General features: G+C 47.9%; 4 protein-coding genes across 8 annotated transcripts; 2 read left to right on the top strand and 2 right to left on the bottom strand.

Moving 5' to 3' along the window:
* Window positions 1–65: 65 nt before the first annotated feature.
* On the top strand, window positions 66–2889 carry rad51ap1 (RAD51 associated protein 1). Of its 2 annotated transcripts, none has more exons than XM_052055438.1 (9): window positions 66–721; window positions 799–848; window positions 1249–1342; window positions 1416–1522; window positions 1591–1656; window positions 1719–1796; window positions 1860–2000; window positions 2427–2546; window positions 2630–2889. In XM_052055438.1, exons 1-9 carry the CDS (start codon window positions 705–707, stop codon window positions 2755–2757), a joined length of 801 nt encoding a protein of 266 aa, XP_051911398.1. In that variant the 5' UTR covers window positions 66–704; the 3' UTR covers window positions 2758–2889. The 2 variants fall into 2 exon arrangements, with proteins under 2 accessions (XP_051911398.1, XP_051911397.1); XM_052055437.1 differs by having other exon boundaries at window positions 68–721; window positions 1854–2000.
* On the bottom strand, window positions 2869–5975 carry ada2b (adenosine deaminase 2b). Of its 2 annotated transcripts, none has more exons than XM_052055426.1 (10): window positions 5736–5975; window positions 5008–5330; window positions 4616–4835; window positions 4335–4545; window positions 4102–4229; window positions 3947–4037; window positions 3773–3881; window positions 3501–3658; window positions 3204–3406; window positions 2869–3122 (listed from the first exon to the last, which is right to left on the bottom strand). In XM_052055426.1, exons 1-10 carry the CDS (start codon window positions 5933–5935, stop codon window positions 3035–3037), a joined length of 1731 nt encoding a protein of 576 aa, XP_051911386.1. In that variant the 5' UTR covers window positions 5936–5975; the 3' UTR covers window positions 2869–3034. The 2 variants fall into 2 exon arrangements, with proteins under 2 accessions (XP_051911386.1, XP_051911387.1); XM_052055427.1 differs by having other exon boundaries at window positions 5008–5327.
* Window positions 5976–6012: 37 nt separating this feature from the next.
* atp6v1e1b (ATPase H+ transporting V1 subunit E1b) lies at window positions 6013–11977 on the bottom strand. 3 transcript variants are annotated; one of them, XM_052055444.1, is made up of 10 exons: window positions 9592–9757; window positions 9409–9480; window positions 8856–8921; window positions 8635–8744; window positions 8401–8467; window positions 8231–8320; window positions 7815–7883; window positions 7649–7743; window positions 7490–7577; window positions 6013–6084 (listed from the first exon to the last, which is right to left on the bottom strand). In XM_052055444.1, the coding sequence occupies exons 2-10, from the start codon at window positions 9439–9441 to the stop codon at window positions 6028–6030; spliced, it is 675 nt and encodes a 224-aa protein (XP_051911404.1). In that variant the 5' UTR covers window positions 9442–9480; window positions 9592–9757; the 3' UTR covers window positions 6013–6027. The 3 variants fall into 3 exon arrangements, with proteins under 3 accessions (XP_051911404.1, XP_051911403.1, XP_051911402.1); XM_052055443.1 differs by lacking the exons at window positions 6013–6084; window positions 9592–9757 and adding exons at window positions 6722–7139; window positions 11828–11977; XM_052055442.1 differs by lacking the exon at window positions 6013–6084 and adding an exon at window positions 6722–7139.
* LOC127593792 (bcl-2-like protein 13) lies at window positions 10118–12508 on the top strand. Its single transcript, XM_052055436.1, has 2 exons — window positions 10118–10322; window positions 11851–12508. The coding sequence occupies exons 1-2, from the start codon at window positions 10133–10135 to the stop codon at window positions 12501–12503; spliced, it is 843 nt and encodes a 280-aa protein (XP_051911396.1). The 5' UTR covers window positions 10118–10132; the 3' UTR covers window positions 12504–12508.
* The last annotated feature ends 550 nt before the right edge of the window (window positions 12509–13058 follow it).

The raw sequence follows: 13058 nt of genomic DNA, 5'->3' as shown, positions 1-13058 counted from the left end.
AATGCAGGCAGGCGTGCGACTGCAACAAGTTAACACTGACATCTAGTGGTGGGCAGCTGAAGCGACAAGAAGCCTCGCAACCATTCACAACTTACATAGGAATGAAGACATTTGGAACGTACACTTACCTCGTCAACGGCGGTCAGAAAAGACGAGATAACATGTTGACGTTCGAGTTTGGGAGTGAGAGTTCAGCCACACAAGCCAGTTTGACTGAGCAACATGACTTTTGTAAAAACGTATCCATGAAATTAATGGCACTCTCAAGAAGTCATGTCAAACCAATTGGCTTTGAAAGGCGATTTAAGGGACTATCAAGTTGAGGATGCCATCACTGTGGACATAAATGAGACGATCATACTTACAAAAAAGTGGCTTTATTTATTCACTTTAACACACGCGCACACGTATTTTTAACTTACTTCATCAGTTTGAACGCCAGAGTGAGCCATTTCACCACAGCAGATTTGACACTTAGCTGCACGACCGGGGCCAACTGATCGGATGTGGCTTTTCGTCACTTCTCCTCCGTTCTGGCGGGTTGGCTTCAAAATCAAATAGACAACAAAGCATGTCAAGGATCGTTCTAGGGTCGCCGCAGTGCCCTCAAATCTTTTCTCTTTATTTATTTTTACTTGAGTTAACTCATCTAATATCAACGTTGTAAAGCAATCGGGGTTTGCTTGTCGAAAATCTTGCATCAAATGGATCGACCGGCAAGGTTTGTCAACACGCCAAGCGAGCCAGTTATTGTGCTAACGTTCCAACTCGACATGTTTTACTTTTTCTTCATCACAGAAAGACCAAGAGCATCAATTACTGCGAGTCCAGGGATCTTGACGACGACGGTCGGTGAAATTGTTAAAATGTCATCTTGAACAAGGAACGCACTGTAGACGTGTGTAGTACGAGCCATCCACACATGCAAACCAGCTATACAGTATTATCTGCAGGCATGCCAGTACGATCAAGACCCCCCCCCAAAAACGAAAACTTGAAAATAACTCTAAAGGCCAAGATTAAATCTAACCAGGGTTAATGTACATTACAAAAAGGTTATTGACGCGTTTGCTGGCATTCATGATTTTTTGCTCCCTCTTGTGGACAAATGGGTAATTTTCAGTGTTCGAACGTCATTAGATAGCGTTGTCTTGATTGAATATTCTATTCATCCTCAACATGTCGTGGCACATCAAAAATAGACTTAAAATTTACCTTGTATAAATAAACTTGATTCTTAAATGTCAGATGAAGACTTCGCCTGTGTGAAGCCCCCACCTGGCAAGAAACTCAAACATCAGGAGCCAAGGAACACACCAAGCCAAGAGAGCAACAAAAGCAGGTAAAGCAGGATACAAAATGAACGACAAGAGCAAAACTTCCAGTTGTATGACTTATCTATCTATGACTTCCAGAAAAGCTCTAGACCAAAAGCTGATGACTCGAGATCTGGAGGCAGCAATTACCCTCTCCTTGCTCAATAACACACACGAGACGAAAGTAGCGCCTCCTGCTGGTCACGGTACGATGAAGTATTTGTGTGAGTGTGAAAAGCCTTGAAATAAATTAATCACTCATTGTGGTTTCCAGCCGACGAGAACATCAATCCCGCTGACCTTTGGCGCTCCAACTGCAGTGTGGATTCATCACTTTTGGGTAAAAGCTTCATCTTTTTTTTAAATAGAAAACAACAGTCATTGAATTCAAATTTCCTTCAGGCTTGGATAAGATCTCCGAGGAGAGGCACATGAAACGTCCTCAAGACGATGACGATTATGACCCCAAACGGACGCGCGGTAGGCTCTCCGTTGTGTCCTTGTTGGACGCATTTGTGAGTCTCAACACGACTGCAGTTTCAGATTCGGAGAGCGAGGAGGACATCAGTGAGGATGAGGAGTTCACCGTGAAGAAGAAGAGCCAGAAAAAGAAGGAGAGTGACAAGCGTTCCGGCAGCAAAAAAGAAAGACAGCCACCCAAGCTAAAAGCTCAACCCCGGACAGGTTCGATTTGATTTCAATTTGTTTTACAGGAACAACAAAAAACGGCAATCGGCGCCCCTTCAAAAGGTTGATGATTGTCGATGTCAACTGAAAGTATGATATTTGTCTAAATGTGAAATCCTCAATGCATTTCACCGTAGTTCCTTGACGTCAAGATGGTGGTAAAATGCAATATTTAGCTAAATCGAACTCCAACGCAGTTCCTCCTTGATGTTACAAAAAGAGCACCAAACTTAAACTTTTTCCTCTTGGCATGAGCACAAAAAAAAAATGAAGAAGACAATCTGCAAATGCTGAACTGCAAATATGTGACAAGTGAAATTCGACCGGCCCCACCCCTTGGAGACAAGTGAATTCCAGCCTGTGTTCAGCAATGTTTTGTCATGTTTGTTTAAAAAAAAAAAACTTTGGCACTTGTCTTTTAAGCATCTACACCGCACCCTGCGCCCACGCCGAGAAGCCCCCCAACGCTTAAACCCGCCGTATCCAAACCGCCAGTCTCAGTCAGTCCGACAGAAGGCAGGATTCCTAAATGGACCCCACCAGGTTCTTACAATTATTTCAAGCATGAATGTGGAGAAGGAAAAAAAAAAACTAAAGTGTTGTGAATTTTCTGCTTCACCTCGCAGGTCAAATTGGAAAATGTCCACCTTCATCCCAGAGTCCTCCCGCCAGGTCTCCCGGACAAGGCCTTCGTCTGGGACTGTCCCGACGTGTTCGAGTCAAACCGCTGCACCCCAGCAACACGGCCACCTGATCATATGAGGAATGACAAGTTTCTCTCTTTTTTTTTTTTTAACACGTGTAAATTATGAAATTCTTTTCTACTTTTGTTGGATGAAAATAAAGTGAAAATAAAAGTCAAAGATTTGTAATTATTCTGGTTCAATCGGCCAGTGAGCTTGATGCCCTTTTTATTTGCTTAATGATTGTCGGTGGTTGCCCATGTGATTGCTCAGGCCTGACAAAGCTTCACCAAAGCGCCGTATCAAAAGTCATGTCCATCAAGCGTTCAAAAAGATTCCGCCGGGCTCTCAAGAGTGAGCCGAAACAAAAGCGTCCCATTTCCTCTGCCACGCGGCCAGTCCGGCATCCTTGAGCGGCGCCGGCAGCGAGCTGTACCTGCGGGGTCACGAGGAAGCCGACGTTAGCGGACGCCGCCGACATCCGACCGCCGCCCGCGACCTGACGCGCGCGCCTCACCTGAGAGAGTTGCGTGCCAGTTCCTTCAGCGTGCCCACGTTGGCCTTCATGCCGCCAAGGCCCACGTAGGCCTGGTAAAAGTCATAGGACAAGCCCGATGTGCCGAACATGGACGGGTCGTCTGAGCTGATGACCATCGGGTGGCCCTCCGACATCAGCACTGCGGCCGGGTGGTTGCGCAGGTCCGAGACCAGTTTTAGAACCTGTTGGACACATTTGCCAAGGCATCATTGTGTGAAATGGATGGCCAATTAAGGGCAAGGATGAGCAAATTGAAGGCCGGTTGGTGTACTGGACCTGGTTGGAGATGGGGCACACCTCCACCGCCACCTTCCTCTGTCTGGACATCTCCTTGGCGAGCGGGTGGCGCGCCAGGGCGTAGCCGTGCCCGATACGGCTGGTGTTAAACAGGAGGGCGTCCATCATGTTCTGATCCGCCTCCGTGCCCTCGCTGTCTGCAGAGTGTCAAGTGGAATCAGCTATTAAATCGCAGTTGTAATATTGAGAGGGAAAAAAATGTATTTTCCACCTCGGGTTTGAGCGGGCTGAAAGAATCTCCATCAACCTACCGGTTTCACCTGCGTGAAAGAAGTAAGGCAGGTTGACACCCAGCTGGGCGGGCAGCTCCAGCGCGTCCCGGAAGTACCAAAGCGGACTGCCGGTGTCCTCCCTGCCCACCTGCCATACAAGAACAGAGTTACCAAATGGGTCGCCTCGCGACGGCCGAAAAGCTTGGTTGCTACCAGGTCAAATCCCGCCACCACGTCGGGGAAGTCCTTCTGCAGGGCCACGGCCTCCTTCACGGCCGCCTTCACCTCTGACGCGCTCGATGACCTGCAAGCGCTTCACGGTTTGAGTGGTGATCTATCGGAATGAAGGCATTCTGGCCTGCGCGTACCTGTGCACGGCTATGATGAGGCGGGCGCCCAGGAAGTCCGGGTGATCGGCCACAAACTGCTTGGTGACGTCTTGAAAAGTCTTCAGTGTCCATATCTTGTCGTGGACCGTTCCGTCCAGCTCGTACGTCTGTAAGGAGATGCGAGAAAAACATCACGTGTCGTCTTGCTCGCTTCTCAAGCATTCACACAGTGCATGCCTTTCACGAATGCCGAGACGAGAGCAAAAACAGACCTTGGACAGGCCGTTGCGCAGCTCCAGATACATGACGTTGTCTTGGTGCAGCTCGTGCAGGCCCTGCAGGAGGCTATCCCTCAGGACGGGGGCGTGGCTAACCAGCCCGGCACTGGCAATGAAGGCGTTCTCGAATTTGTTCCACGCAGCGTTCTGGTCCGGGTACTCTGCGTCCGGGTCGTCGGTGACCAGCGTGAAATGCCGCATCAAGCTTGAAAGCCGTCAAAATTGAGTGAGCTGCTCCTTGTCAGGGAAATGACGGGTTGGCGGTCGGGCGGTACCTTTGGTCGAAGGCGTCGAGGTCGCTCGCTTTGGCTCGGAGTGTGCTGAGGAGCTGCCAGTAGAAGCAGTCCCAGCGCGGGTACGGCCGGCGCTGAGAGAAGACGAAGCGCGGCGAGTTGTCCCACGCGAAGCAGATGTAGCAGTGCGGCCGGTACGTCACGTTCTTCACCAGCCATTCGGCACTCGCCAGCGACGTGCTGTGGATGTGCAGGGCGCCGCCTGCGGGTGACAATTCTCGTCTCTCAGCATCCGCGCAGGAAATAATCAACATTCCACAACACACAATAGCGTTAGTGTGAATGCCGATTCTTCGGCATTTACGCAATAACCATTTCGATGCATGGTGGCGTTGGTGTGAAGGCGCGTGTCTCGCTCGGCATTTCGAGGTCACCTTTGGGCATTTCCTGCAGCAGCTTGAAGACGGGACTATCACGTATGAGGCTCCGGGCCTTGAAGAAGTGGACGGCGGGCGGGAAGGGCTCGGCCGCCATCTCGCGCTCCTTCAGCCGCTGAAGCCTGCCGTCCAATCGCAGCTCGGCCGGCGTGAGCGCCGCGTCGCCGCCCATCTGCTTGGACACCTCCAGGCGCATCAGCAGGTCCCGTTGACTCGGGTTGGGCATCCCCAACACCGCCGCAGACAGACACAGGAGGGTCACCGCCCGAGGGAGGGAGGCTGTCATGTCCTTAGATGCCACTCGAGGGCGCTGTTCGCTACTAGACCGAAGAGTCAGAGGACAGGACAACTTATTGGGGTTGTAATTTGCAACCGCACTCACTGAGCAAGTTGATTTGATGTCGTTGCCAGGACAACCCAATTGTTGTATTAAACGCGTGTTAACACATTAGATGTCTGCTTCACACAAAAGACAACGCGAATGCATGTCAGTCCTATTGTTCAGGAAGAAACATTTTTAACCAGTCAGTAAACTCCGGAGCACAGCCGCATCATTCCCAGCCTGTTTTATTGGATACAAACACTTCTGGCAACGGTTCCCATGTGGATTGAGCACATCGTTTGAGCCAACAAAACTAGGAATTCGTTGAAAGCGCCTGACATTCCCCGTCGATGACATCACAGTGCCAAAAAGCAAGGCAAAAACCAAAATACAAAGTACTTACAAGAAGTGATGTGCACACTCCGCCGTCTTCCCGCAAGACTGCGCTTGTTCCTTCCCTGCCAAACAAGTCAGCACAACACTGGGCGTAACGGAATTATTGACGTATTTTTGTCTGACAAATACCATGTGATTAACTAGCCTGGCATGCATGGACAGCGTGGCCGGATGAGTGCTTGCCCCCGTGCGCGCGACGACAGGCATCAAGTGTAGCCCGTACACCAACACACACACACACACACACACACACGCGCGCGCGTAATATTATTAATGATGTCGCAAGGGAGTGAGGCTTCTCAGTCCACGAACTTGCGGTTGGCGCCGAAGAGGGCCACTTGGATGTTGGGCATCATCTGGAGACATTGTGACACACAAAGCAGTAACACATCAATCGGACAAAAGAGGGATTGTTTATAAACGCTGTTGGAAAATAATCAATGCCACATGACACACACACACACACTAAGATACATACCTACGGACACTGGAGAGAGACAGCGAGAGCGACAAATGGAGAAGCGTATGTGCTTCGCTGTGCATGTGGCAGGGCACGGGGTTGTGTAGAGGAACCGAGAGTGATTCGAGTTTAATCAGAAATAGGGAACAAGTGCAATAAACGCGTCCCTGCAGTGCGACCCTGGCCGAAGATGATTTGCCTCATGTGACAACAAAAGTCAGGAAGGTTCTGGCACGCTGTGTAAGTAGTTATTAGAAGCTTACGGAGGCTAGGCTGTTTCAGCCCAAAAAATAAATAAAGGATTATTTTGCATATAAATTCATTTTTACCTATTAATAGAAACAGAAAAGTCATCATTTTTGATGGATTTTAACACAAAATTGGCATAACTTACGGTTGTGCTCACAAGTTGAAGACGTGAACTATCTAAAGGCAAATGAGCAAGTGCTCAGGCAAAACTTTTTTTTTGAAAGACAAAAGACGGTTGAGTGCATGCCCTCGTGCGTGTGCGCTACGAAGACAAGCAGAAGGTGTAGCCATCACCAATCATTTTATTATGATATTGTACATTTACAACACATGACGCACACAATTTCTATGGGCTCGCTCATATACAGACAGAGGATCCCCCTCTGGCGGAACAATAAATTAACCTTTTAAACATTCTAACTTACTTGATGACGATCCAGCAAGTAACCCCGTCCCTGCTGACATGTAATGTGTCATGGCATGGCGGGAGCTTTCCTTCATGTACAAAGGAACACATCAACAACACATCATACGCACACACATAAAAATAATAATAATGGTGACAAAGCACCCGCTTTTGGAATGTGACCCAAAACAAAAGAAATGGAAAAGAATCCAGAAACGCGGGAGCGAGGCTTCTCAGTCCATGAACTTGCGGTTGGGGTTGGCGCCGAAGAGGGCCACTCGGATGTTGGGCATCATCTGGGGACATTGCAACACGCAAAACAGCAACACAGCTTTTGATCTTTTTGCAAGAAAAAAAATGTTGATTTTTTAAACAGAAAAAAAACTTTCATAAAATACAAATGTGCATTTTTAAATGTTATCAGAACAAATTCCATAGTTGTATCCTTTCAAATCAAGACTAATACATGTTTTCAGTGACAGAATATTAGACATTCTAAGTGAGATTTTAAGGTTATTTTACAACTGGATTTTAGGACACATATGGCCCATGATTTTCATTATTGACTCGATAGAGATCTTTTCTTCTTGAATAAATGTAAGCGCTGACAGCATTTGTTTGCAAGCATGAAGCGATTTGTTGTTACCTGCTGAGCCAAGAGGTCCAGTCGGCTCTCCAGCGTGTTGGCCACTTTGATCTTGCCGTCTCCGTTGTAGAGTTCGATGCCTCCGGAGCTGTCAAAGCGCCAACTTGGTCATTTGCTTTTAGTGTCGAAAGCCCCGAAAAGCGACTCGGCGACACTCACATGTCCTGATCGAGGAAGTTGTCGCGGTCGATGCGGACCTCCAGGTTGTTCTTCACGGCAGCCTTGTAGATGGGCACGTTCCTCTGGATGGAAGCCTGCGCGCAGACGAGAGGCGCGACGGCGTCAAGCGGGGCTCCGCAAATGAACGATGACAATGACGACTCACTTGCACTAATTGGACGTCTTGCTTACGACATCGGATGGTCACTTTGGGCTCCAGCAGCTGATATAAACCCTGAAGAAAGGAACTGGTTTTACAAAGGGTCATTTCTGTACCTAAATAAAGTTTGATTGACGCATGTTGGATGTGTGCCCTTAAGGGGCGTGGCCTAGTAAGTGACATCAGGGGCTGGCGTTGGATTCACTGATATTCCAGTGCAACGGAGGGTGGGGACCCCAAGTGGACAAAATAATACCTGTACATCATTCGTACTTTAATGTGCATAAAAATGCTAAATAATTTTTTATCCACCTATTCCAGATAATACAATCGAAAACATTACATTTTAATGCAGTGTGTGTGTGTGTGTATTATTGTCTGTGGCAATCGTGCCATTGAGGATTTTAAGAGCGCTCCCTGACCTGGAGGATCAAGCCGTCAATCAGCGCCGAGTACCTGGCAGGGTCTCGCGCCACATTGGCGAGCCGCTGACGGGCCTCATTGAGCATGTCCTGAAAGGAAGAGACCCAACACACACACGTTACACAATGAAAACCCAATTCAGTGTCATTGACGTTTTTGCGTGATTTACAGAGATCATGTCGTCGCGGGCCTTGAGGACCTTGAGGCGGGCCTGGTTCATCAGGTTGGACATTTGGCTGTGAATCGGACACACACACACACACACACACAGAGGCTCGCTTTAGCGCCTTAAGCGGCTGTTGTTGTGCACGCGCAGGGCGCAGTTGGAAGCTACTGTGCCGCACGCAACAAGGAAACACAATCACAGACAAAGGGAACCGCACGGTGCAAGCGCCGCTCTCACATTTTCTTCTGCTGCTCAATCTGCTTCTCCTTCTTCTCGTAGTACTCCATGATCTTCAGACGCTGCGTTTGCACCAGGCGGCCCTTCTCGATGTTGAACTCCTCTTCGGCCTGCAGGGCGCAAGTACAAGAAAATTACTAAAAAATACTCTTCCCTCCCTTTTGCATTTCAAAACATCACAAATGCATTGAAGGAAGCCAAAATGGACTGAGCCATGGTACCTTAGCGTCAATCTCCTCCGCCTTCTCGTTGGCCTCCTGCTCGATGAAGGCCATCATGTGCTTGATCTGTTGACATGAAGAAAGAAAGCATTTTTTTTCTATGAAGTGTTTCAACTCATAACTGGGATGCTTAGTGACACAATGCTGTTCAGTGGCTGCTTTTCTCACAACGGTGAAGAATGTCAGGATTTATTTCAGTCACGAATCATGAGTGGAACCTTGAACAGCTGTCACAGTATGTGGCGTTTTTATTTCCTCTTATACCGGTTCTACACAGCAGTTCCTCATACAGCCTCCATCATGTGATTGTCATGTGGTCACTGGTCAGGATGACCCCAACATTCCACGTTTCGCGGTAACACCCGAATCAGGCACAAAAAAATCCTATTTCAGCATTAACCTGTTGGAGTGGCTCAATGTCAATGAGAAGGATGCTAGCGGTATACACCCAAGGAAATGGCATCGTGAACCAAGCAAAACGAGCAATACAGCATCTTTGTTGTACAGTAGTTGTTTTCAAAAATAGAATAAAAAAAAAACACGTCTTGGTTACCTGCTTCTGAACGTCGGCATCGCTGAGCGCCATGGTCGCAACTGCTGCTGCTGCTTGCTAGCTAGCTCGGGCCTGCCATTCAACGCACACACAAACGTAAAAAAAAGCTCATTGAAACGTAACATTACAACACAACTCTTGCGTTATAATCGACCGACATCAACAACAAAATTTTTAATTCACCCGAAAATGATGCAGACGACAAATGAGATAATTCCAGGCGGTCGTGACTCGAAAGAAACGTCCTCAGTACAAATCAGCTGACCGTCGAAGTCACGTGTTGTTGACTTCCTGCTTTGTGGCCAATCAGGCGCGAGGGTGACGCGGAAAGAGAGTGACGTGAACACAGCTAAACAACAATTAAAAAATGAATAGAAAGTGATTATTTGTGTGAAATTAAACATACAAAAAAGAAAAAATATAAACAATATTACATCAGTACTTTAATAGTACAATCGCAATGTGTTTTGAGCCGAACGCCATCTAAACTACACAATTTAAATTCAAATATGAATCGTAGTATTTTTAATCATACTTCTCAATGGGTTTTGAAATTAAAAGTACACAGTAACTACGGATTTCTATCATATGTTGTGTATTAACTCACAATTGCTATTGTGTACACTTAGGTTAAAGTCTGATTAAGAACCCCCCCCCCCCCCCCCCCCCACACACACACACACCTGGAGTCACCCATGGCAGATCCACAGCCAAGTGTTATGTCATGGATTTAGAGGGGAGGGTGGATGAGAGAGGGAGAGAGCTTGAACATTGTGTTATTTGTGTAGCAGATACCTCGCGTGCATGTCTGCCTGCCTGCTGCTCGCCTTGTGTGACTTTGTGTCTTAATTCACACGGCACTTGGTTCTCCAAACGCCCTTTGTCGTGTCTAGCACCTCACCAACGGCAACCAGGTATGCTCAAGTGTTTTCTTTGTGTGGATAGAAATGTTTCGGCAAGTCATTTCAATTATGTAAAAGTCTCCCTTGTGTCAAGAATACACTCGTTAGCTTTCCGTTCATGAAAACGTGTGCTGTGCAAATGGTAAGAAAGGTCACTCTGGGTCATTTCAGTCCAGTGAAGGGCACACGGTAACCTTGCACTTGAATGAACGTGTCAGCTACTTTGTGGGTGTTGTATGAACTGAGCAGTTTGTACTTGTGAATCATGTCTCTTTCTGCACAGGATGGAACCAACAGGAATCCAATTAAAGCAAAGGTGGATCACAACGCGTGCGTGTGCAGGGATTAACATGTGTGCGTGCGTGGCTAACTTCAATCACTAAATTGACAATCACAACAAGGAGTAACTCAATCCTATTTTCAAAAGAAGTACAATAACAAGTGATTTGGGGAATTAGATTGGGTTTTCATATGTAGTAAAACTCAAAATTTGCACTCAGGGACTGTGTCTGATTTTTCTCTCTCCCAGGGCTAACCGGGGACAGACTGATAAATAGGGGCGGGTGGCTGAGAAAAAAAAATCTAAATATATTTTAGAATATGAAGAAACAAAAATACTTCACGAGGGCAACTCAGATTTCTGACATGGCTATTATGCCCCCCGGTGGTGAAAGTGCACACCAAGAAGCAAAACATTTGGCTGTGGAATTGTAATTATGTTTTTAACAAGGAGAACATGATAAAGTATTTTTTTTCCTCCTCGTTCAAAAACACATGATAAACATTTTGTAAAGCTCTACAAATAAAATAATCCCCACTGATGGAGCCCTAAACCAATCTGCAGTTGAGTAAATAAAGAGCAAAAACTAGCAACAGCTGATTTTTTTTTGCCTAATTCAATAGCAAGGGAGCTAAGATAAGTGATGGTAATTACGTTACAAGATTGATGTTTATTATGCTCCGATGCAAAGTAAACACAAGGCAAACACGCGCCAAACAGAGACAGCGGGCGATCGTCGCGTCTATTCTGGGCTCCGGGCGGCCGGCTGGCAAATACTTTCCACAGTCGCGGCGTAGTCGCGACACCCGGGGTGAAGAGGTGTCACCTTTGTGTATCACGCCGGAGGCACGCACATGGATACTTTTAAACTGAAGGAAAGTCTTACAATTAGCCCCGCGACAAGCATGCATTTCCCTTGGATTAAAAATACACGCAGGTACATGATAGGTACTTTGATTTGTAAGCGTCCTATACATTGTCCAACATTCACTGAGACTCATGGTGATGGCGCGCAACATTATTTTAGCCGAACAAAGTTATTTTGGAAACATTGAGATGAAAACTGCAAGATAAGTGATTTTTCTATTCAATTTTTCTCATTTTCCATAACTGGAAAAATGGTCACTCACTTTCCAGGATTTCCAGGTCTCGTGGGAACCCTCCCTGACTATTTCTGATCCAAATGCGTATTTGCCATCCGTGACCATAGTTTCTAATTTTGTCTTCCACTACTGACCTCGATCCGTTGCGTCCCTGCAGTGGCCATTCTGGAGGGGAACGCCCCAGTCGAGTCCGGCGGGGGGTCCGCGGGCGCCACCCCCGCCGTGCCACCCCTGAGTGCCAGCCCCTGGCAGAGCGAGAGCCTGCTGGCCGAGTCCTGGTCCACCATGGGCGACGTGGACCCCGAGGACGCCAAGAGCCTGGACAGCAGCGATGGCGGAGCTGCAGCGGAGAACCTCTCATGCAACTCGGACATGGTGCACCTGGAGGAGGCGGAGGAGGAGGAAGAGGGAGAGGAAGATGAGGAGCTTCAGAGCAGTGTGTTGGACCTGCAGACTGCAGAGACTGAGGAGGCGCTCCTGATGTCGTCGGAGGAGCCTCAGGCACAGTTCACGCAAATGCTGCCCCCCATGGCGTTGCCCCCGCTGCCTGTCTTCAGGCTGGAGCCGCCCTCCACTACATCGACGCCGACGCCCTCCACCACAGCCGCCGAAGAGCCCCCATACACATCCCCGGGCCTCCTTCCACCCTCTTCCATACTCTCACCGGCGGTCGCCCGGGATGTCTCCTCGGAGGAGGGGTCCGAAGTGGGGGGCCCTGCCGATCTGCCCGTGCTGCTGTGCGGGGGTGCCGCTTTGGTCGCAGTGGTGGGCGTGATGGCATACGGCGTCGTGGCCTACTGCAGAAAGTAGAAGAAAAGAAAAAGACTCTGTCTGAAAAAGACAGAAATAAATGGGACTTGTTCAGCTCTTTTCTGCCCACTGCTGGCCACTCTGCCACACTGCAGCCTTTCAGCCGCCACCCAAGTTACCTGCTTTTCAACTTTACCATCAGGAAGAAAATACATTGTTGTGGCTTTTCTCGCGTGTGTGTGCGTGTATACGTGTGTGTGACTTTCTGAGATTAGCTCCGCGACACTTCTTCATTTTCACACCGGGTGACTGTAAAAATATTAATGAAGAACAATGGTTTGAACTGTGCGTTTGTGCAAGCAGCTATTGAATCAAGAAGAGGAAGGAACGCGCTCGCTTCTTTGTTTGGACTGGTGGCGAGAAAAAAAAAAAAACACACACACACAAGAACATGGACTGCAACACATACACCCCCAAACATTTTCTATTTCCTAAAAAGACGAAGTGATCGATCATCTAATAAGTCAGAATTTCACGGGCTATTTAAGCCATGCACTCCCCCGCCACTCCTTCCACTATAAAATGTCAAAACAAATGAAAACAAAGCTGTCACTC

The sequence above is a fragment of the Hippocampus zosterae genome, chromosome 21 (genome assembly GCF_025434085.1).
Source record: "Hippocampus zosterae strain Florida chromosome 21, ASM2543408v3, whole genome shotgun sequence".
Lineage (NCBI taxonomy): Eukaryota > Metazoa > Chordata > Actinopteri > Syngnathiformes > Syngnathidae > Hippocampus > Hippocampus zosterae.
Note: the sequence above shows the minus strand (reverse complement) of the source record. Positions and strands in the feature narration are given on the sequence as shown.